The 23,476-nt window shown below is 38.6% G+C and overlaps 4 protein-coding genes and 3 long non-coding RNA genes across 8 annotated transcripts; 3 read left to right on the top strand and 4 right to left on the bottom strand.

Annotated features, from left to right (window-relative positions):
• Window positions 1–3: 3 nt before the first annotated feature.
• LOC105682931 (nuclear fragile X mental retardation-interacting protein 1-like) lies at window positions 4–4,479 on the bottom strand. Its single transcript, XM_012395184.3, has 6 exons — window positions 3,758–4,479; window positions 3,440–3,631; window positions 1,120–1,421; window positions 800–1,032; window positions 538–723; window positions 4–464 (listed from the first exon to the last, which is right to left on the bottom strand). Exons 1-6 carry the CDS (start codon window positions 4,172–4,174, stop codon window positions 103–105), a joined length of 1,692 nt encoding a protein of 563 aa, XP_012250607.2. The 5' UTR covers window positions 4,175–4,479; the 3' UTR covers window positions 4–102.
• A 64-nt stretch (window positions 4,480–4,543) lies between these two features.
• LOC105682932 (60S ribosomal protein L31) lies at window positions 4,544–5,926 on the top strand. The gene is made up of 3 exons (XM_012395185.3): window positions 4,544–4,684; window positions 4,881–5,110; window positions 5,736–5,926. The coding sequence occupies exons 2-3, from the start codon at window positions 4,887–4,889 to the stop codon at window positions 5,884–5,886; spliced, it is 375 nt and encodes a 124-aa protein (XP_012250608.1). The 5' UTR covers window positions 4,544–4,684; window positions 4,881–4,886; the 3' UTR covers window positions 5,887–5,926.
• On the bottom strand, window positions 4,891–5,841 carry LOC125500924. Its single transcript, XR_007278381.1, has 2 exons — window positions 5,611–5,841; window positions 4,891–5,512 (listed from the first exon to the last, which is right to left on the bottom strand). It is a non-coding gene; the product is annotated as an uncharacterized LOC125500924 (long non-coding RNA).
• Window positions 5,927–6,099: 173 nt separating the features above from the next.
• On the bottom strand, window positions 6,100–8,053 carry LOC125500925. The gene is made up of 2 exons (XR_007278382.1): window positions 6,747–8,053; window positions 6,100–6,643 (listed from the first exon to the last, which is right to left on the bottom strand). It is a non-coding gene; the product is annotated as an uncharacterized LOC125500925 (long non-coding RNA).
• A 69-nt stretch (window positions 8,054–8,122) lies between these two features.
• LOC105682945 (muscle-specific protein 20) lies at window positions 8,123–9,862 on the top strand. Its single transcript, XM_012395209.3, has 4 exons — window positions 8,123–8,283; window positions 8,452–8,663; window positions 8,765–8,885; window positions 9,385–9,862. The coding sequence occupies exons 1-4, from the start codon at window positions 8,254–8,256 to the stop codon at window positions 9,574–9,576; spliced, it is 555 nt and encodes a 184-aa protein (XP_012250632.1). The 5' UTR covers window positions 8,123–8,253; the 3' UTR covers window positions 9,577–9,862.
• Window positions 9,513–14,625, bottom strand: LOC105682946. 2 transcript variants are annotated; one of them, XR_007278380.1, is made up of 6 exons: window positions 13,343–14,625; window positions 12,729–13,248; window positions 12,163–12,312; window positions 11,870–11,958; window positions 11,616–11,699; window positions 9,513–10,829 (listed from the first exon to the last, which is right to left on the bottom strand). It is a non-coding gene; the product is annotated as an uncharacterized LOC105682946 (long non-coding RNA). The 2 variants fall into 2 exon arrangements; XR_007278379.1 differs by having other exon boundaries at window positions 12,729–14,625.
• A 215-nt stretch (window positions 14,626–14,840) lies between these two features.
• On the top strand, window positions 14,841–23,113 carry LOC105682934 (muscle LIM protein Mlp84B). Its single transcript, XM_012395186.3, has 9 exons — window positions 14,841–15,000; window positions 16,002–16,126; window positions 16,701–16,863; window positions 19,487–19,607; window positions 20,623–20,719; window positions 21,005–21,089; window positions 21,702–21,998; window positions 22,107–22,427; window positions 22,513–23,113. The coding sequence occupies exons 2-9, from the start codon at window positions 16,012–16,014 to the stop codon at window positions 22,787–22,789; spliced, it is 1,476 nt and encodes a 491-aa protein (XP_012250609.1). The 5' UTR covers window positions 14,841–15,000; window positions 16,002–16,011; the 3' UTR covers window positions 22,790–23,113.
• The last annotated feature ends 363 nt before the right edge of the window (window positions 23,114–23,476 follow it).

Genomic DNA, 23,476 nt, shown 5'->3' with positions numbered 1-23,476 from the left:
TCTGGATACATGGGTTGTTGGTGAGATTGAAGGTTCCTTAGAAATGTTCACTCGTTGTATACAGATACAAGTAATTCTCGTGACCCAGACAATATCACAGTTTCACTCAAAGTATTTATTGTCAAAGATATACTTTAAACATTGGGCAATCAAGTTCCTTTCATGCTGTATTGAGCGAGATAAGAGGTTGTTTAGCAACTGCAAGTTCCTTTTTATTGTGCCTTTTCGATTCGAATGTTCAGAGGACCTTTGCAGCTGTTTACCACGCTGTTCATTCTTGCCATTGGTAGTATTTTGGCTAGTCCTTCCAGTTGATTTTGGCTGTTTTCTGCGGTTATTATTATCACTTGATCCGAATTTGTTGTGATTTGAGTTGTCGTTTGGGTGTGATGGGTCTGGAGAATTTTGGATATCACCTGAGTCCACTCTGATTTTCTTTAGAGGTACCTCTGCTGGTCCATTATCTGTGAAAAGGATAGAGTTCATATATTTCGAGTTTGTAACAAATTTTGTTGACAATAAACAATGTCGACTTACCTCCGTCTGAGTCCGTGCCATAATCTGCCACAAGGCATAGGGATACCGGATTTTTCGTTTCACAGGATCTAGTTTTGATGATCTCATCGTTATCAGAAGTATCACTGATTTTTTTTTTGTTTTTCTCATCATCTGAATCTTCGATTAGAGAATGTTCTACGTCATCCGAGAGCTCTTGCAAGGTCACTGAAGTATTTTATGAGAATTGTAATTACTTGTATTTCTTTCCAAAAAAATAATCAGAGCCAATGTTATTACTCACGTGTTCCAGCAAATGGTGCGACACCTTGATAAATCTGAGGTTCCGATATCTTTAGGGGTACTACGGCTGCAGTTGTTCGCCTACGATTTTTTCGTTTTGTAACTTTCTTTGCTCCACTTAGCCCTGTACTAGGTTTGGTCAGAGATTTTTTTTCTTTTATTACTTCAAATCGTTGTCGTTTTTCAGATTCTACAGCCTTGAGATGTTCTATATTAGCCTTTGTCGGATACCTCCTGCAATAGTGTCATTACAGTTCTCTAAGGTTCATTGTAAAATTGAACATGATGAAAAGTTTCATCTCGAAAAGCAGATATCAATACCTTTTGCGTTCTAATATCCAGTTTTCAATATCCTCTGGACTTGACAAGTTTTTCATTCGATGATATAAACCGGTGGAGTGTTGCATACCGATGTGTTTTTCAACGAGTTTTGAATGAGCGGAAAAACTGCAGCCTTCAATCCCACAAACTCGATGTTCTGAGATATGTCGCGCCAGGCATTCCTTTGATGGAAAATCACGATCACATACTTCGCAGAAATTTTTCTGCTCTTCTTCTTCAGAGCTCAGATAATTTTCATCTCTTACGTCGTAAGGAGCTGTGTCGTTTCCGTAGAGTTCCGCCTGAAATTTATAAAATTTAAAATGTGATTCAGCCGTACATTTAAAAGTAGATAAATTTGTGCGGACACAAATGCAGGGATGCTCTTGAGTACGATGTCCATAAATAGAATTTACAATGAATTGAAATACTGCATCTGTGAATACAAACGTTGTTTCAAACGACATTATATGTGCGTATAGAATTTTAGTAAACAGATATGAACGTTGACATTATGCTTACCATTGAATTATTTATAATCCTTTTATTTGGCAGGCTCAAATCATTTGATTTTAAGATCTTGCAACTTCACAAATTATCATTTACATATTTCGATCGAGATAAGATGTATATATTTGAAGGTACTCGAACGACCACGAATCTTTTTCCAAAGGACAACTGATCCACTTGGAAAAATTCTATTTTTTCGTTTTGCTATCTTTCTGGGCACTTATGACCAAATGTGTTACTGAATATTATTGTTTCGATGATGTTCAAGTGTAATGTGATATACTCTCATAGGTACATTATTTGTAAGCAATGGCAAAAAAATTGGTGTAAAGTCAGAAGTAAATATGTTATGCAATGGTAGATATGTACTATTCTAAAATGAGACTGTTCTAAAACTCTACTTTATTGCCGCAAGTATCAGCTATTCATCTTTTCATGATCGAGCAACAACGTCACGCAGAATTGCTGAATAGATCCAAGATGAACAAATAATGCAATATAATTCGTTTATGGAAAATTCAATGAGAGAAATGACATGATTACAAGTTATAGAAATATTTATTCTTACAATATGTAATTTAGTACAAATTTCCTTCTGCTATTTGAGTACTGAACTCAAGATAATTTCGAAGTGCAAAACTATATAAACCAAATACTAGACTCAAATAAGAACTACATGGAATAAATCACAGTACAGTGCTAGAAGCTATCTTGAAAAAAAAAAAAAATAAAAAACTGCAGGCATTTATTCAAATCCAAGGCAATATCTGAATGTTTATATGCCTATTGCACGAGGAGAATATCACGAAAACGATTCTGGACGTTCACTATGAGGTACCAGATAAATGGAGTAGCTTAGAGCACTGTATATTAGCCATGGAGCAATTCAGGAGCATATCAAATCAAAATATACCGTTTGGAGGAAAGCATAACATCGTTAAATAAAGATTCTAGGTAAAAGATTTCGTTCATTTCCTCCGAATCAAACATACTTCTACCAAGAAAGTAGCAAAGGTTTTCAACCAACAATAACATAGATTCTATGAGAATTAGGAACGTATCATCTTTATCAAATGCTTAATAGATTTTGGAAATGTAATTGATGATAGTAACTTTCAGAAACAATATCCGTATCTGCTTGGATTCATCAATTACGAATTGCACAAATAATAGGTGCAAATAGGAGGTAAAAATGCAACGATTTTTTCAAGTTTTCAAAAATACATTACTACTCAGTTTGAAAAAATTATTTGAAAAGTAATCATGGAGACTGAGAATACAAAATTGACAATAGATTAAGTAATTGATAATCAGAAGAAGGAGGAGTAGCCTAAAGCTTAAGACTGAGCCTTTTTGCTGGAAGGCTGCGTCTCCTCCGCTAGCTCCATTTGCTCAGTAGGATCAACAGTTTTCTGAACACCCTTGGGTTCAATTGAATTCTTATCACCTGTCTTTTGAGCACCCTGTAACCAAAGTAATCTATAAACCATTGTGCTCTTTCGACTTTTTATTAATTTCCAAGTTCCAAATCTATTCCAAATTTCGACGCTAGTAATAAGAACCTATTTTTCAAACTTCTGATATTATCCTTGTACTCAATGAATACTTTTCGAATGTCCAATTTCTAAAACGCGTTAATGTTTTATATGAGGTCCCACATTTGCCCAGCAATTCGAATCACTGTTCGCAGTATTTGAAGCATGTAGAAACTAGTTGCAGATTTATTTCATGCTAAGGCTTAATGAAACTAAGCAAAAAGATGGTTCGAACATGAAATCTAGATTAGAGAATAGCAAAGCTTGAGCAATACCTGTTCTGGATTCTTGGCTAAATACTCAGTCTTGGCATCCCGTATCATCCTTGTAACTTTGTTACGCAAGTCTTTGAACTCTTCCCACTCCTTGGCATCTTTGTTTTTCTTAGCTTTGGCATATAACTTATTTTTCTTTTGTATCTCACTGCGAATTTCATCTGTCATCCAAGGCTTTTTCAACTCCAATTCCTAAGTGACAAGACAAAAAAGTTGAGAAGAATGAAGATCAGTTAAAATCTATGATTTGTACTATATTATATTTAAACTAGCATATTTGTCTAGAGTAAATTGAATCCTCAATGACTTTGTACTTGCCTCAAGTTTGCTAACTTTTTTGGCATTGTTAATCGCTTTGGCTTTTACATTTATTCCGCAAGGAGGCAAACGAGGTCTCATATGTGGTAAGCCTTGCGAGGGCATCATGTTTCGAGGCGCAGGCCTCATCGGAGGACCTCGAGGCCCCATACCTCTTGGTCCCATCATAGGGCCCATAAGCATTGGCGACATTCCTCGTACTCTGGGTCCAAACATTGGAGGTGGACCCCCAGGACCAAGGGGTGGAAGACGTTGTCTCATAGGGCCAAACATTGGGTTTACAGGATATGGGAGTGGTAATCTGGATGGCATTCCAGGATGAGGAGGACGTCCCCCGAACCGTGGAGGAGCCATAGGTCGCATGCCAACCGGAGGCATTCGAGGGCCTAGCATTGGCCCTCTGTTTAACGGGCTCATCGTATCTCAGGATTACCAAAATCGGTAGCCACAGAAGTTTGCAAATTTGCCGCCAGCGAGGCACGTTGGAAAATGTGAATTAGGTTGGATTACAGTATTGTTTCCGTGTAGTACTATATCCGTGAAAATAAGAATTACAGTAGACAATACTTAGCGGGCTCACTAGCTTATAAAGACACCACGGGACAATATTCCCTTCGTGCTAAAAGGAAATCACACAATCAATTTATCTTTTATCAACAAGTCTTCACACGCGATCACGAGTTGGTCGAAATTTGGCATTTCCAGTCGTTTAAGTTACTTCAAGCACGACAGCCTACTAATCTCTGTCGACAGCAAAGGCACCAGTGGTACCAGAGATTGGTACATACCATCCAACATCCCCTACATTGACCCCTAGAACCTCTGGCGGTCATTCACTGAGATTGCCATACATTCGGTTTGATGTTCACTGGTCTTGAAACACAAATATTCTGTGGCTCTTTTGAGTACATCTAATTAATCGGAGAGGTAATGCGAATTTTCTGTCATATGAAATCTTTAAACATCCACGTCTGTGTGGAAAAATAAGGGATACAAGGAATGCGAAGTGCTTTTCTCTATGCTGATAAATAAATATTCACTATTATTCTGGCTGAAAAAGCTCGATTGTTCTTACAAATTTTGGAGTGCACGAGGTTAAATTTTTCGTTGTTTACCTGCTTAGGTTAAAATGGCGAAGACCACTGGGGAAAAGAAAGGAAAGAGTGCGATCAACGAGGTCGTGACACGTGAATACACCGTCAACCTCCACAAGCGATTGCATGGCGTCGGTTTCAAGAAACGGGCCCCTCGAGCGATCAAGGAAATCAGGAAATTTGCCGAAAAACATATGGGCACACCTGACGTTAGGATCGACACACGTCTCAACAAACAGCTCTGGTCCAAGGGAATCAGGTGAGCCGCGTAAAGAAATCTTCTCTATTTCTCGACTGGAACCTGCCCAACATATAAATACCATTGTTAATCCTAGTTGTACTTGGAGAAGAATTCATTTTTAAGTGGCTCTACCTACCATACCACCCTGACGCTTCGTAGCTACCTTTATTACATTGTTCACTGACAAGCAGTAATTCTTGATATATGGTGGATAGGTACCTAGGATTTTACAAGGTTCAAGTTTTGGAATATCCTTACTTATGCTTGGACCATTATTCCATAGCTGCTGTTTAAAGTCTCTGACAGTTTGGTGATAATTCAAGTTTCTTTCCAATATTCAAGTTGAAGTAACTAACAAAAAATCAGTTCACGTAGCTCCAATGTAACATTTAGTTCAGATTGTATGATTGTATCACTTCACTATGTGTTTCAAAAATTATTTGTGATTGGAAGAATTATTTAATTTCGTTATTGATATTTGAACTAATTTAAATTCTACTTTTGCCAATGATACTTACCACTTTTGCTCATTATACTTATAATCATTTCGGCGGTTGTATAAAAACTTTTTATCATTCAAGATTATAAGTAATACGGAAATACAATGATATTCATTAACGATTCCATTTCTTTAATCTTTCAGGAATGTTCCCTTCCGCGTCAGAGTTCGCTTGAGCAGGAGGAGAAACGACGATGAAGATTCTGCAAACAAATTGTACACACTGGTTACATACATCCCTGTTGCTACTTTCAAGGGTCTCCAGACAGAAAATGTAGATGCTAGTCAAGAATAATTTATTCGCAAACAATAAATAATTTTGGCTAATATCCTAATTTCAATTCTTATCATTGGTTCCCACTACCTTGAAGTTTTAGAATTTAGTTTCCGAATTATCATGTGCTGTGATCGACTCTCACTCAGTTTCTGTTGAACCAACTTTGTGGGCTCATACAAATCCTAAGTGCAACATCGTTGTCATGATCAGTGATCAGGTTGTCTCATGTTGGATGCAAAAAAAAAAAAAAAAATGCGATCCGAAGCCGCAATTATAGCACATATATCCCAATGTTGATTATACAGATGATCTCATCTTGGCTTGAGGTCTGGCTGTGGTGTTAGCGGTTTTACTTCAACCTCAAGATTTATGCACCTACCATCACCTACTACAAAAATCTGAGTCAGTTGTCGTCGCGACTGGACAATGTAGAACGCCAAATGATATTATTAGATTATGATTTATATGCAGGGCTAACTGAAAACAACATTATTTTGAAAGTTCGATAGAGGAAGCCCCGAATTCGAATAAAATAGCACGTATACGTTACCAATGAAGTTCACACACAGTTATCGTAGAATATGATGAATTTAAATAATTTCTTGCAATAGCTGTCGACACGATTTGTAGAAAATACTTTTCTTTTAAATTTGTGATCGTAGTGTAAGCTTCTAACATCCCTATTTTTGATGTAAAACAATTGGGGAAGAATAAAGACCGTCGGTTGAATTTCCCGTGTTTCTCAGTTATTAGCGTTCATTTTTGAAGGACGAGTCTGCACCAAACAAGATTCCGTATATAAATTTTGTTAATGGAATCGTAGAATTGATTAAACGTTATTACCACAGCGGTAATTTTCGTGGCTCTACATTACATACCTGAGGTCATTATTGTACTGATAAGTTTCGATTCGCAGCCCAATTTGAATAATATGGAATTTTTTAAAAATACCTCTCCTGACTTTGATGTATCTGCCAATCAAACAAAAAAATCTTGCAGATCGTGGCGTCGGGACCTACTGACCTAGCTACGAACCAAATGAAAAATATCTCGACCTACTCAGAGCTGGAGATGACAAACGTCTTCGCTAATTCTTGATGCTTAATACGTACTGTAACAATTTTAAGTTTAGCGTCTATAGTGGCATCTGTTCTACAGTGCTAAATTCTGCACCTACTCCTTCCACACACATCAAAATTCGACTATAACGCGTATACACATACGAATGAGGGCGTAAAAATACCCGTACACAATAACAGCATTAACATCTATTTACCCATCCTTTGAGTCATATTTAATTTGGCAGAAGCATCGATATCTACAAACTTGCACCCTCTTCATTTATTTCTTTTGAGCAATTATTCATACGACTATCATATGCGACTTTTATATACCTATGATATTATTTTCACGTGGTCACTGCATGAGGTGCTTTAATATGATAGCATATAGAATAATATTTTTTTGCACTATGCTTATTTTACAAAAGTTTCCAAACAAGTGTTAAATTATTAATAGAAGTAAATGAAATGTGTTCCTCGTTATAATTACATGCTTTCCTCGAAACTAAGAATACAGATATTTGTATATATTTACATATAAATATACCTACATATGCTTGGTTTTATTCCGGAAAAAAGCACAAGGTCAGCACCTTACGTCGCGGTCGTAGGCGATAAATTCTCCTGGCTCATCCGATGTCCGTTTGCGCTAGGGCATGGATTGTGACACTCATCTATTTTTTGACCTCTCCGATGATCTCTTTTTCAAGACTGCACGCGAAATGACAATTCCCATTTCATATTACAACATATGTGAAAAAAATCATAATGCAGACAATGATCCACTTTCAAAAATTGTAATGAAGAACTTTACACGTAGGGGATGTGATACAACTACTTGTACCGGTAGCAAACTGCCCAGATGTTGGGTATATATTTAAACTTGAGTCAACGAATAGTTATTCCAGTGGTAAATATTTCTTATAAAATTGTTCAATTAAATTGACAAAGCCTTGAATAATTGTAACGACATGGGCGTCGATCATTTATAGTTTTCGTTTCTTGGAGACAGATATTTCATTTCAATTTCGCGATTCAATTGACAATGGGTTCAGCAAATACTCTCCAATTTACCATAAGAGAATTTACATTTGATGAAAGTACATGGCCTCGGAATTTAGCAAATCGTCAGTTATGTTACTAAAATGAATAATGTGCTAATATTAGAATCGAAAATTGTGGAAACACGGAGCATACAGAGTTGGACTGACGAAAAAGCGTGGGCTGCGGATTTGTTGCGTTGCGTTGGGTTGAGCTGAGGGTATAAGAACAGTTGGCGAACATCCTCGACACTTCAGTCTTCCGCAGAAACCAAGTCAAGAAGATGGCTCTAGAACGTCAAGTTCGCGCTAAGGTATATAGACTCGTAAAACCAAGTAAATATTATATTAAAAAAAATAATGAAATCCTATATCTTGATTGAAATAATTTTCAAAATATGTCATGCATAACAATATTCAGCGAACAATTCGGACAACCGGTACAATGATAAAAGTTTTTAATCGGCTAAATAAATTCATAGCTCGCAGGAAAGCGCGACCGGGAACAGGAGAAGGAGGCCCAGGAATGGATCGAATCAATTCTTGGAAAGAAATTCCCCCCTAACGAAGCGTACGAAGATGTTCTTCGTGATGGACAAGTTTTATGCGAACTTATGAACAAGGTCGCCCCCGGATCAATCCCCAAGATTAACACCTCGGGTGGACAATTCAAAATGATGGAGAACATCAACGTGTAAGTTTCCAAAAATTTCAAATATACCTAACGTTTATACACATCGATGTACACGCATTTATGTTATCATTGTAATTTTGCATTATTTCATCTTTTTACAGATTCCAGAAAGCCTTAAAAGATTACGGAGTGGCAGATACGGACGTTTTCCAGACAGTTGATCTTTGGGAAAAGAAAGATATTTCCCAAGTTACCACCACTCTTTTTTCTCTGGGGCGTGCGGTATGTGTCAAATTACATAAAATTTGTTTCGCCTTATAAGTGTTGAGCTCGCGGTGTTTACAGTCTTATTATATATAGGTATGTTACGAGAAAAAGGAAACCAAAAATATAAAATGACTGAGAACTTTGTCCCGCGAACTCCACCCCAGGAAAATTCCGCGCTATAGTTTCATCTTTCTGCGCGTCAGCCATTTTACGAATCACCGAAAATATCTTCGCTATTCCATTCTCGTCCAGCTGGTTCCGAACGCGTTAACGCCTCCCTGCCACTATTTTGAACCCGATCAAAGCGCAACTTTTTTTAATTCGCGGCATCCACTTCATATTGATATATACTTTTATTAGATAACATATTTATAAACACTTGGCTTCGCATCATCGCACTTCGGATAAGAACCCTTCGGGAGAGGACGCGCTTAGATAGGAGCTTTTTTTTATCTTGGAACTATTCTTTAGGGGGTCAGTTAATTATTTGACAAATTCATACGATTTTGTGCAGACGTACAAGCATCCTGAGTGGAAAGGACCCTGGTTGGGACCTAAACCCGCAGACGAATGCAAACGTGACTTTACCGAGGAACAACTTCGAGCAGGTCAAAGCGTAATTGGTCTTCAGGCCGGTTCTAACAAGGGAGCTACCCAGGCTGGTCAGAGTCTTGGGGCAACTCGCAAAATTCTTCTGGGAAAGTAGACAAAAATTAGTACAAAAAACGAAAAGAAAGAATATCACAAGATCTGAAGCTGCACCTAATTTTAATCTATGTACTTAGATGTCAAAATCATCACCCAGCACAACACAAACTTAAATTTATGTTTTGTATGTATATAGATATATAAATATATTTATTTTAATTTTTATAAAACGGAATATAATATAACGGTATTATTTATAAATCATCAGAAAGTTTTATCATTATGTTGTCTTATCGAATATAATAATTGATCAGACCGAAATTAATAAAATACTTTCTTTCGTATATCTTACGTTTGCATATGCCATATATAATTATGCTGCAATTATTGTACTTTTTATATTCCATGTGTCACACTATCAATATATTGTACGTAAGAATGAGACGAAAATTATGACGAGAACACTCTGTTAGGAGCAAAGAAGACAGCTAATTGTCTTTTAGAATTGACAGAGTGATTATTCATTTTGTAGCATATCGAGACTAATATTATAATCCAGAAGGGGAAGTAATTTTTTTTTCAATCTATAGCTCTGCTTAGAGTAATCCGGGGAGATGGCCATAAGGGCCAGCTTTCGTGGAGGAAAATTTCGACGATTGGCCATCTTTCCCGCGTGGCCATCTCCCCCGAAATTATTCTTACACAAATTTCGCTGGATGCTAATTAATTATTCGTTATTAAAGTTCTCAATTACTTTTCGAAAGATTATTATTATTAAATCAACTCGATGCAGATTGATGAGAGGTAAATACAAAATTTAATTATTTTTCAACAATTCTACGCAATATTGAACGTCGGGTATTACGCCATCACAGAATCGACAATTTATTATTTGAGATAAATATAACTTCCTGTTTCGAAAATCAAGATGAACATAGAAATCAACCTTCTGCATGTTTAAACAACGCTGATTCAAAAACTGGGTGATCTGATTATCCAACTTTGTTTCTGAATAACATTTTCCCGCGGGGTACTAGAACTGCATATTTCATGCGGAAATAACCGCAGCTTTACAGGGATTCGCGTAGACATAGTTGTTCAAATATTACCGAATAAACCTGCTCAGCATTATACTTCTAAATTAGAATGAATACACTCACTGCATCCGCCTGTGTCTGTCCTCTGACGAGTACAAATATTTTTTCGTTTTTTACTATCGATGCATTAAACTTTTTCACGTATGGTTGATAATTCGGGACAATTGGATCGCTGTAATGGTATCCAAATATCTTTTCCAGATCGAAGTATAGTCTGAAAATAAGTATGCAAACTATTGTTATTCGCAGAACACTTGGTCAACATTCGCGCTTCCTTCATCCCTTCAATTGATCGTGTGATGATTAATAGAAAATTTGTTTAAGAAAACAATTCACAAATACCTGTAGGAACCTAATTTATGCGGCATACTATATTTCTTAACATCTGCACGCGACCATGATTCAAACCGACATGGTCTCATTTATACGAGATGTTAATTCTTTGGGTGGTAAACCGAATTCCGATTCGAGATTTGAGTGAGAGACAATCAGAAGATGCAGAGATCAGAGGTGAAAGATCTAGATTTATACATTTTCAAAGACGTGGGAGACTAACCGGCCAACCAACTCGCGAGAATATCGCGGACGATCGTCTTGAAACAAATAAAGTGCAGGCAGACCGCGATGCTGCAACCGAGGTCGACGATCTTTGCTAATTTTAACCAAATCTCTTTATGTAGATTTGGGACGAAAAGTTACCGCATTATACCCGTGTGTAACTTTGGGGATTTGACGAAAATTCTTATTGATCCGAATAATCATCAGCTGTGCGATGCGACGTTGGGCCTCCCCAACGGTTGGGTGTCGTGTGCATTTGTACATGAAAGATCCCTCGCGAGATTCACAACGTTCAAGATTTGTGATAAATTGTATAGGAAAATTAATTGAAATTAATCATCGTAGAGTCTTTCGAAAATCAAGCATGTTTAACAGAGGAGCTGGAAAGTGGAGAATGAAAAATGGAAATCGATGAGATATTGGTAAGCACTTTATCACGTACCTCTAGAGATAAAATTGATTTTTCACACTACACGATACATCCGTTGGGACGTTCTTTTCTGTGAATGAGTCACCGACCGAAGATCTACGGACACATAATCATGTATACTATGCGGACAGCGGGATGTACTTCGGCCTAGAGATTTGCCAAAATTCTAATAATTTATTTTCGACTTTACGTGCCATCTGCATTTTCGGTGATGCTATTATCGGAATGTTATTCCTTATATTTTGTAATATATCCACGATACTCACAAAATTCGGTTCATTTCATTCCGCTTTCGGGTGCAGCGCACAGAGATGCAAACGCGTACAGGTGTAGATTTCACAGGAATTATAAAGGACTGTAAGCGATGAAATATAAAATATAAATCAACTCTATTTACTTAGTAAAAGATTTATGAATCCATAGTATTCTGGGGTAAGGATTTCTGCATCAATTACGTTTGACTCACATAATTATAATACCTGCAGCAACGGAATTTCGATTCCTCGACTCAGCAATAAACCATGACGGAGTATAATAAGTGAGATATTTGCGCTCTTACCTTGAAAATTATTCGCCATTAGCGTGGTAAAACGAAAAAAATTGGCCCACTGCCTAGTTCATAATAATTGTACGTCCGTAGGATGTGGTCAAATGATGTTTGATGGTCGACACCTGATATAAGACAACCGTTAAAACCATTCACGATGCACTGTAACACAAGTCAAGGTTCTCTTTTCAATTTCGTGCAAAATCTTGACCTGATATTCCAACACACTCAGCGATTGAAAAAAAAGTATAAATAATTAGCCAGTAGATCAATGTCACCGACGGTGTGGTCTGAAAGCATTGATTTCATGGGTGACGATGAAGAATGTAATCGTTAGCGCAAAAAATATGCGAACGAAGGATTTAGAGTCGAAGAAATGAAAGATAAAATGAGTAACTACTCGGGGGTAGTTGAAATATCAGTTACGGTGTGTTATTCTTTGTAGCAAGTCAATTCGTCAATCGTCGTTGAATGCATACTTTGTACGTCTATACATAAATAATCTTTCATTTTATTTGATTTCTTTCCTTCGTGGAGCTCCGGGATAGGGTAGATATAGAAAATGATGGCCTAGTTACCTAGCGGAACCCGGAATATTAGAATATCCCACGCGTGGTAACACAATCCCAGCCCTGAAGTAACCAAATTTAGCATTTGGTCATCCAGCAGACGCCTTCGAGACACTTGCGCTGAGTCAGCTACGCGAAGCTGTAGTTTCCACCAATGCGTTAATCCTTTGTAGTGCATGGCTTTTTAATTTTTTTTTATCTTAGAATTTATATATTTATATCGCGTACACCACATATCCTCAAATCCACTATTTTCAGTATTCTCATTATTTTTTTTCCTCAACAGAAACTCCTCTCTTTCGAGCTTCCAAAAGTTATGCCAGTGCGGATACGCTTCCACGGATTCATGAGAAGATCGAGGAGGATTAAATTTATACATATTTTGCAGCTGTCCACTCTTCTCCTGGACGATATTTTCAACGTATATAGTTATACCGTTATTACGTCCGATGACCATATTCTTGGCTCACCCCTTCGACTCGAATTCCAAAGCTTTTTCCAAACATTTTTTTCCATTTTTCACAGGACCCTGTACTCATTGTACGAGCGGTTTTGATAGTTAATGAAATTGAAAGGGTTTTTCGAAGAACTGATATGAATTCGAAAATGAACACCTCCCTCACCTTGATCTTTCAAAAAGCATTTGCAACAGATCCAGCTGCAAAATCCAAATTGAAAATTCCAAGTTCATTGCATATAACGCTGGTACCATTTCTTTTTTTTTCAGTTCAGTTTTCAGTCGTATGTGTTGCCGAACATACAAGTTATGCAGATCAAGCTGGTCATATAACGTAACCGCAGGGGTAATAAACACTCGCTGGATAGCAGGGTCTCGAAAGACGCCTATTCGTGCTCCTCAGCAATTTTTACCCTTCGAAAGAAAATGAAAAAAAAAAAAAATAGTAAATAATACATAATAAAAACCAGCCGGTCGCGTGGGGACGAATGTAATTTGATTGAGAAAATTACGTCATGCAGTTGGCAGCTATAATGTTTCTTGCAGATTCCAAGTTTCAGCTTAAATAAGAATTGTGTATATTTTTATTTTTTATCCCTCTCAAATTATGATAAAAATAATCTAAAAATTTGTTCGGTTGTACATATTATACTAGTGTGTAAATATAGACAAGAGATTCTAAAGAATTTACACATAACGCGCGACTCGGGAATTAATTTCAGACTAAATCCAAGTTATGCGTCGCTCGCTGTTCTGTGCATCAAAAACCCCCATCGTCAAATGAAGAAAAAAATGATAGTAACATTAATGAGAAATGGTGTAAGGTCTCAACTGCATCAGGGTCTGCAACGTGCACCGTGACGTAGCAGTTGCATCGAAAGCTTGCACGGTCTTCGGTAACAAAGTTCTTACGTGTTCGCACGGCGTTAGATATACATGCAACGCTATTCCACGTACTTATCAACGAACCCGTTGAACGGTAGATATATTTAGTAAACTAGCCAACGTATAATTGAATGCCTGCATATAAAGTCTCATGGAAATTCAAATCTTCGATTCGGTCGATAGCAGTACGATCATACAACTTTGATAAAAGGGGTCGCACGCGACAGTGAACTCTAAATAAATTTTTTGAAATGGAAATTCCACTCCTCCGTCAACTAGTCAAATAGAGCGTGAGTCATCGGTGTTGTGGTTAAAAAAATGCGCGACTCGAAACGGCAGGGTGAAATTTCCAACGGAAAAAAATGGAGAAAGAACTTCGATGTTATTCAGAGTCAAAATCAAACGACGATTGCGTGTCTTGTAATTTTTGACGAAGACTCTTAGAATAGTCCTCCTTTCGGTCGCCTGACGTCCATATTTACTGCTTCGATCTCATTATAATAGGTAAAGCGGTGATTTTAAGGCATTTATATACATCCCGGGATTAAAAATAGATATTTGAGCAAGAATTTATTAATAGTATATGAGTGTGCCGGCGGTTCCACCGTGGGCCCGTGGAACGGTGTGGAACGATGGACCAAGAAAGTGAGCAAGCTGGTAACGCTCGTTCAAGACGATCCGCTCGGACCGTTACCGCTGCCTCCACCTGCACCGCCTCCACGCCTCTTCATCCCTCACCGACCCTTCGCCGACGCCCCGCCGCCGTCATTTCCATCGCTAGAACGATGCACGTGCCGTGTGCAAACCTTGGTATGACTAGGACTCGCACCGCGCCGGATCAGCCATTCGAATCCAGTATTAGTGCGGTGTAGAGTGTTTACGGTGTTTAGAAACTCCACGATCTCTCTCACCTTCGACCGATAAAGCCGAAACATAGTGGTGAGTACAAAAAAAGTGCATCGAATTGTCGAGGGAAACAAATTTCCGTAGACTCGGGAGGTACGGCATAAATGAACGCATGCGATCAAGGGATGCTTCTATAAAAGACAAAAAAAAAGTTGGGGTAGAATATAGTACAGGGAATCATCGGTTGATAAAACACCGGGCAATCAGTGAAGTAAACCGAAACGAAAGCAGAGAAAGAGAAAACAAAAAAATTAAAATTGATAGTGGATGGCCGGTGGTCGGTTGAACCACTGAATCGACTATATACAAATGCTCGACTTATATATTCGGCTAACATCTGATCCGGCCATCCAGCTACACACGCAAAACTCTAAGTATGCGAATAGAATCGCTAGAGCGCATGCACGGGTTGATGGAGGATAATTTTTGATTTCACGGTAAAAAGGAGGGAGAAGTTTCAAGTGTATGTATGTAACGGAAGGAACTAGTTATACGTCAGGGGGTGGGAGGAAGCAGCGATGCTTTCACACGCTCCCTAATACGGCGTCGTCGGGGTACCGTCGTTGACCGACGTGCCTACGCCGTAACAAATATAGCCCAAACCCAATAGTTGGTAACCAACGGGCGAGCGGCGTCTATATTTCTCCTTCCTCTTCTTCTTCTTCTTCTTCTTCTTCTTCAATCTTCTTCATCCCTCTCTTACTTTCGACACTATCTACGGAAATAGATACGGTTGCTGACGGCCGATAGTCCCCCTACCCTCTTCGGGTCATTACCGGTAGCCCTGGGATCCTCCGTTTAAAGCTTGGATCTCTGAAAAAATATATGCACTTCGATTACGACTTATTGTCAGATAAAGATTCGAATCACAAAACATTCGGCATCCGATTCCCACCTGGATTATTCTGATTTTATTCCACTTACTGATTCACGAGACTCCAAACTTTACGTCGGAAGTTCGATGAGAAACTGTTCAGATGTTGCGAAGATGGAGACTTGGGATATTAATGAATGAATTTTACCTTGAATTTCAGAATAAGCAAAATGCCTTTCAAGCCCGTCGAACACCCGAAATGCCCCAAGTGCAACAAATCCGTCTACGCCGCAGAGGAACGCGTTGCCGGTGGACTAAAATGGCACAAGATGTGCTTCAAGTGCGGTGAGTGATGTGATTACCGAATTCCGGTTATTATCGTCAACGCGTACCGCATTATTATTACGCGTCGCCGAAACAATTTCTTGCTTCCACATCTCGATGCTCTCGATAATGCACCTAATTCATAGCTGCATTTTGTCAGCGACCAACCCTAACAACTGAAAGAAAAAAAAATACAGACGATGATACAAATCAACTGATTCCGGGTCACCCAAATTAGAATTAAACGAATACAGCTTCCCATAGCTCGAAAATTCCTAACTCGGCAACTATTCAGTTTACACAATCGGTTCAAGGTTCATTTTATTTACAATCTCTTCCAACTGCACTCCCAGAGATTAGATGACACACAAGGCCGGGATTTATGTGTTTGGAAGAGTTGGAAGATGGCAAATACAATGCACTTTTAATTACTGCTCAATCTGATGTTCCGTGATCTGGATAAGTCAAAACCCGTATAGCCAATCCTGGTTTTGGCGGATCCAACAGACATTATGAGCCAGCAACACCATGAATTAAATACCGAAATGAACAAATGAATTTTCACAAACCCGGGTGGTTTTCCATTGAATTGCAGGACTCTGCAGTAAATTGCTCGACTCGACAAACTGCTCCGAGCACGAGAACGAGCTCTTCTGCAAGGTTTGCCACGCCCGTAAATTCGGCCCTAAGGGTTACGGATTCGGTGGCGGTGCCGGATGCCTGTCCATGGATGCCGGTGAACACCTCAAGGAGTCCGAGTGAGTGCGGTCGCCCTCCCCCTAGCCCCTAAAAATTACACCCTTATCGAGGTCCCTCTGTACATACCTAAGAGTTGAAGAAAAAAAAAAATTAGCGGAAAAAAATGAGAACATAAGTAACCAACAACGAAATACGGTGGTGACATCAACAACACTCGTTAAACAAGCGATACATAACAAATTGAGTATATATTTGTACGAAATACTTTTCACCGAATTAATGCATGCGTGAATATCCTTTTTTCTTACGGTAACATCGTATGAATTACGACACATTGTACGACGTTTTATTTTCTTTCGTTCTTCAGTTAATATATGCTCCAGTATAGTTATACAATATAATAATACCTGATTATGTCCTATATACTTATATATCATAATATCAAAATATGCAAGTAGCTGCGCTGCCGTAGATTATATCATGGAGTTTTTGCACGAAATTTTATACCTTGCACAATGTGGATTTGATTTTCTGTTTTTTTTTTTCTGTCTAAAACTCGACATGTATACACAACAACCACATTCGGTAACGACTAACATCGAATAATGAGACAAAATTTAGCAAGACTGTTCATACAAACATCGATGACGTTGACTAAATTTATGATTACCAAAGAAATATATAGGTATATCTACCATGCATCAGAAAAACGCATGTCCCCTAATTTTCTATTATTCTATACCCCTGTGCCCAACACCCACTCCACCACCTGCCAAACGTTTCAAACGTGTAACACTACCAGTTTTCCGTTTTATTCTTTTCTCTTTAATTTGACATTGTAATTATTTACCATCTTTCCTCTTCATAAGCATTTTGTGTTATATGATTATTATATACGATATAACAATACGAAAATAATATAAATACGAATCTCAAGTTTCTTCCGATTTTTAAATTAAATTTTTCCCCCCTCTCTATTTCTCTTCGTTTTATATATTGAATGTAAGAATTCTTACTTTTCAACAAAAAAGAAACACATTAACATGATATGTTATAGCCTTCCGGTCTGGGATATAATAATAGCAGTGATAATATTAATATTAATAATAACCACAGCAACAACTATAAAATAATGAATGGATAAAAATTTAACAAACAAATCAAAAAAAAAACAACAAATATTGGAAAAAAATCTTTTGATTTTTTCGGTTTCGTTTTTTTTTCTTTTCTTCACATGGGATATTTTACATGAGGATTTAATTTTGTTAGTTTTTTCGTTTTTAATTCGTTTTTTATGAATTGCCCTTGGGCATAAATTACTACAACGCTCGTGCAGTATAATGCATATATATTTTAAATGATAATTTTTTAGAATTTAGGATAATTTGTACCATCTGTAATAAGTGCTATTATTAATTAATAAATAACCACTGTAAATGTGAAATACTGTCGCGATAATATGTGATGTGTCAACCCCCCTCTCCCCGCCAGCCCCGCCGAGTTCAAGCCATTTGGGATTCAGCCATTGATATATTCGATCACACACGCACACACGCGATTATAAATGGTGAGCAACCGAGTATTGCGCCCGCGTGACGCTTTGCTTTGCTTTGCTTCGCCTGCAAATTCTTCTAATAAATCCTCCTCATGGTACATACATCCCGCATGACCTGTATCATCCCCTTGTACTCTCACGCGACCAAACGTCTCTATTCATCCCTTCGATTCCTATTTCTACATAATATTCACAACTACCCCGAATCATTTTTACAATTTATATGTACACGTACAAAAAGAGGAAAAAAAGATTCCATTAACGTACCATTGATAACTCCTTAACGGATAACTAACTTTGCCCGCCAGTCTGCCTGCCTGCCTGCCTGCCTGCCTGCCCAATCGGCCAACCGCCTTGGCTATAATATAACTGCAGCTAAGCTAAGCCGTAAAGGTTCAGCTTGGCTCTGTAATTATCAGCTCTGCTTTTCGGCTATCCTCTTGGGCTCGGCGGTAGCGAATCGCGCGTGGTTGGGGATTATTCTGTTTAACAAAGTAACCATTGTTCATTATTTATATTCATTATGTATATCTATTATTATGTATCTAACATAACTATATGCAGTTTTCATTAATTCAATTTGCAAGCTTCACAAATGTAAGCACAAATTATCAGAGACTCTAATGAGAGTAACAAGTCAAATATGATATTCAAATTCTAGCCCACCGAATGCATTTAAGAACTATGCGTTCGAATAGAGAAAAAAGAATACTGGCACTTGATCGTCTACCTACGATTTTATGATTTTTAATTGTTGTTCCTTTTTTTGCGTTGTTTCTTTTCTTCTTTTTATGATCAAAGTTTGCTCTTGCTCAATGATTTGTACCGTAACTACATGTCTACTTTATTCTTCTTCTACGTGACTTTTGTCTTTTGATTCTCTTTCACTATGTTAATACTGGCTTCCATTTGCAAATTGAGCTTCCATCGATCCAAATCTCGTAATCCTGATAGGGTAGTCGCCATGGCAAGAATTGAAAAATCATAATATGAAAATGGAAATACTTACGATAGATAATCATACGAGATTTGGCTCGAATTTGGCACAATGGCAGCAACGCAAATTACACCTAATACTGATAATTTTTATTATAATATTTGTGTAAAATTTGGGATTGTATTTTCAGGAATAGAGGATCTCAAGCGGTGTTGGAATCACGTGCCATAGCTAAGGCCCCGGACGGTGAAGGTTGCCCGCGTTGCGGAGGATACGTTTATGCCGCCGAGCAGATGTTGGCTCGTGGAAGGGTAAGTCGAAAAATGTCAAATCTTCTTCCGAGGGCTATTCCTGCTATGCAATACATATTGTAGATGTATTGTGTAAACTGCTATATTATGGATCGTTGTAGAGGTCGGCAACGTAAATATACTACGCCGTCCACTTACGGTCTTGTTGTTGTTATCACTTCTTGTGACTAGGGCTACCATAGGGAATGCTTCAAGTGCAAGATCTGTCATCGCACCCTCAACTCCACCCTACATTGCGACGGCCCCGATCGAGACATTTATTGTAGAGGTACTAGACATTCGGTTGACCCCCCTTCCATTAAATCATGTCTTATATCGTCATCTTTTTGTAATAAATTTAAAAGCAACAGAACAACCAAAAACCAAAAAATATCGTAGGAATAACAACTACTTCCTACGTTGTTCGCGATTTACCACTTTCATCTCCCCACATTTTCAATTCCCAATTTTTTTACTTTTTCTTCTGGTTTCTTTATCTTCTGTCGCACTTGTCCCTCGATATGGTACGTTATGTGTACAGAAAAAAAAAGAGACAAAGCTCACGAATAATAACTCGTTGTAATTAATACTTCAAATCTTCATCAAAATTTACGATACACAAACGAATGAAAATAAAAAATTACCTTCTCCGTGAACGTTACCGCTGCGGAAGTCCTTTCTCAGAGCGATCGTGGAAACTCTTTCGCGCCTCCGAATTCCAATTATACCCCGAAACTGCAGATATACTAATATTTTACAAGTGGCACTATCTTGCATTTTGTCACTTCCAATGTTGTAGGTCCGTCTATAATCATGGTAATAATAATAATAACACGAACAATAATAATGTTAATGTTGACAATATTATGAAAAGAGACATAGACAAACCCTTACAGTTGACTCAACCAAAAGTTTTAACAACAACGACATCGAGTGTACTCTACATACATATTATCACATCTGTGTCCCTTCCGAAAAAAGGAACATTTTCTCAGTGACTAACAAATTTTTTCCGTTGTTTGTGTTTCGTGTATAGCAATGGCACAAGGAATGTTTTAAGTGTGGCTCCTGTGCGAAACGATTGGACTCTGTCAATTGCTGCGAAGGTCCCGACAAAGATATTTATTGCAAAGGTAAGAAAGAAGATTCCGAATAGCTGAATAAAATTCGAAAGCTTCGTTTCGCCCGGGATATGATATCGCAGAAATATTCAAACTGAAACACAATTGTCGTAATCGACTCATCTTTCATCAATGTCATGGAAAAAATGCTATATCATTTGCAACGCGACTTCGTATCCCTGCCGATGATGTGCTAATCCAATTGTGAACCATGAAAAACATTCCTCTCTCTTTACAAAAACCAAACATAAAAAAAAAATTAAAGAAAAGGCAAACCCTAATCTGTATTCTCTCCAGTGTGCTACGGCAAGAGATTTGGTCCGAAGGGTTACGGATACGGTCAGGGTGGTGGTGCTCTTCAAAGCGACTGCTACGCCAACGGGTGGGTTGCAGGCTGAGGAAGGATGGAAGATATTAATAACGATAATAATAATGAATGCACCTCCCTCAGCTTTTCTACATTGATTATACGATGCGCTTTTGTATCTGCTTAACAGCTTGCTATCCGAAGAAATTTGGGCCTCGCGGTATCGGTCACGCTGGAGTAGTCTGGCTGGGGCTTCAGTGCGATATAGAAGACGAGGGGTACGCCTCATCTTCAAATCTTACTGTTCCCTTCCACCTTTAATTATTGTTATCGTAAGATACATTTTGCCCGCGCGTCTAACGCTTCGTGCCGCTGTTGCTAATACTGCCGATAATAATCCTACGTTTACCTCACCCATGTACAATTATTCCTCCCTCGGTGGAAAATTGCAATTTTGACGCGTTATCTTAAAAAAAAAAGCTCCATGTTTCCTTTGCCCGTGTGATGTATAGTCCCCCCGAGTTTTACATAAGATTGAGAATGATCAGAGTTGTCTGTGAAAAAACTATCCCTGTATGTACGTACCTACTTGTATCGTATATTTATTTGTGTGTCCGTCTGTGTGTATATTGTAAATGAAAGACGAAGCTATTTTTTCACGGTAATAATATAATATCGACCGTACAGCGATGCTGCTCCACGTACGACGGTTGTCGACACGGCGATAATCAAGGCGGCACCTGGCAAGGGATGTCCACGTTGCGGTGGAGTAGTATTCGCCGCTGAGCAAGTCCTTGCCAAGGGTAGCGAATGGCATAGAAAATGTTTCAAGTGCCGGGACTGCACCAAGACCCTCGACTCGATCATCGCATGCGACGGACCGGACAAGGATGTTTACTGCAAGACCTGTTACGGCAAAAAATGGGGACCTCACGGATACGGATTTGCATGTGGATCTGGTTTTCTGCAGACCGACGGACTCACGTGAGTGCAATTGGATTTGAAAAATAACACATTCATATACAATGTACCGGACTCAATTATCAACAGCCAAGTTCCCAAGTTTACATCTTTATACTGGAATGATTACAGCGAGGAGGAAATATCGAAGAGTCGTCCATTTTACAACCCAGACACCACCTCGATCAAGGCTCCGTTAGGACAGGGTTGTCCCCGTTGCGGTGGTATGGTATTTGCGGCCGAGCAACAACTTGCCAAGGGCACAATGTGGCACAAGAAATGTTTCAACTGCGCCGAATGTCACCGACCTCTGGATTCGATGCTAGCTTGCGACGGTCCAGACAAGGAAATCCATTGTCGCGCGTGTTACGGCAAACTCTTCGGGCCGAAAGGATTTGGATTTGGACACACTCCCACCCTGGTGTCAACGAACGGTGATAGTGCACCGTCATAGTAAGTGCTAACTAGTCATTAACTGATCTTGACGCTGGTATGAAAATGGACTTGAAAAACTTACGTTTTTGTCATTTCATTTCAGCATCGACTCGAACCCTAAAGTTGGGCAAAAGCGAACCGACGGAAATGGGTGCTCGCGGTGTGGATACTCGGTTTATGCTGCCGAACAGATGATTTCTAAGAACAGAGTTTGGCATAAACGTTGCTTCAGCTGCGCGGACTGTCGTCGTTCGCTAGACTCGACAAATTTGAACGATGCACCCGACGGTGAAATTTACTGCCGTAGTTGCTACGGAAGGAGCTTCGGCCCCAAAGGTGTTGGCTTCGGCGTTGGTGCCGGAACTCTGTCCATGGCTTAACTGATTTTTTTTTTCTAATCAAATCACACAGCAAATCTTGGTGGTTAGTCTGTCTTTGGCTAACGGAAGGAAGGCTAAGTGAATGCGCTTACAATAAGTGGCGATGGTCCGTTAAAGAAAAATAACTAGAAAACAGTAATAATTCACCCGCTCTATTAATAAAGTATAAATGCTGACGTGACCATATACGACGAACCAAATAATAAACTAGAGAAACAAAACTAATCATCGCAATTTTAAAACACAGAACTATAATGAACATAATCACGAACGACCAGCTGGACACACTGATGGCGAAGAATAACAATTATTATGAACAATTGACATTACCTACATGTTTTTTTCAACACCATTTCTTTTCTTCACTCCTTCCTTTTTTCTTTTTTCCACCGCTGCTCTACTATGTGATTCGTATGCTACACAACCCGACAATCGTCAATGATGTTATAGTTATTGTTGTTAAATGGTGGTGTTGTTATAATTATCATCATCATCATCATCATTATCATCATCATCGTCATTACCAGCATCATTGATACTATCATTGTTATCATTATTCTTATTACTACTACTACTACTTCAACACCACCACTACTAGTACTACTACTACTACTACTACTACTACTACTGCTACTGCTACTACTACTACTACTGCTGCTACTACTACTACCATCACCACTACTACTA

This window comes from Athalia rosae, chromosome 5, assembly GCF_917208135.1.
Source record: "Athalia rosae chromosome 5, iyAthRosa1.1, whole genome shotgun sequence".
NCBI lineage: Eukaryota > Metazoa > Arthropoda > Insecta > Hymenoptera > Athaliidae > Athalia > Athalia rosae.
Note: the sequence above shows the minus strand (reverse complement) of the source record. Positions and strands in the feature narration are given on the sequence as shown.

Coding starts and splice junctions, on each gene's coding strand:
- LOC105682945 (XM_012395209.3), top strand. CDS start 8,254: ATGGCTCTAGAACGTCAAGTTCGCGCTAAG. Junction 8,284..8,451: donor AACGTCAAGTTCGCGCTAAG/GTATATAGACTC, acceptor ATAAATTCATAG/CTCGCAGGAAAGCGCGACCG. Junction 8,664..8,764: donor ATGATGGAGAACATCAACGT/GTAAGTTTCCAA, acceptor ATCTTTTTACAG/ATTCCAGAAAGCCTTAAAAG.
- LOC105682932 (XM_012395185.3), top strand. CDS start 4,887: ATGGCGAAGACCACTGGGGAAAAGAAAGGAAAGAGTGCGATCAACGAG. Junction 5,111..5,735: donor CTCTGGTCCAAGGGAATCAG/GTGAGCCGCGTA, acceptor TTAATCTTTCAG/GAATGTTCCCTTCCGCGTCA.
- LOC105682931 (XM_012395184.3), bottom strand. CDS start 4,174: ATGAGCCCGTTAAACAGAGGGCCAATGCTAGGCCCTCGAATGCCTCCG. Junction 1,422..3,439: donor TAGCCAAGAATCCAGAACAG/GTATTGCTCAAG, acceptor TATAAATTTCAG/GCGGAACTCTACGGAAACGA. Junction 724..799: donor CGCACCATTTGCTGGAACAC/GTGAGTAATAAC, acceptor AAAATACTTCAG/TGACCTTGCAAGAGCTCTCG.
- LOC105682934 (XM_012395186.3), top strand. CDS start 16,012: ATGCCTTTCAAGCCCGTCGAACACCCGAAATGCCCCAAGTGCAACAAA. Junction 20,720..21,004: donor CAAAGATATTTATTGCAAAG/GTAAGAAAGAAG, acceptor TATTCTCTCCAG/TGTGCTACGGCAAGAGATTT. Junction 21,090..21,701: donor AGCGACTGCTACGCCAACGG/GTGGGTTGCAGG, acceptor TCGACCGTACAG/CGATGCTGCTCCACGTACGA.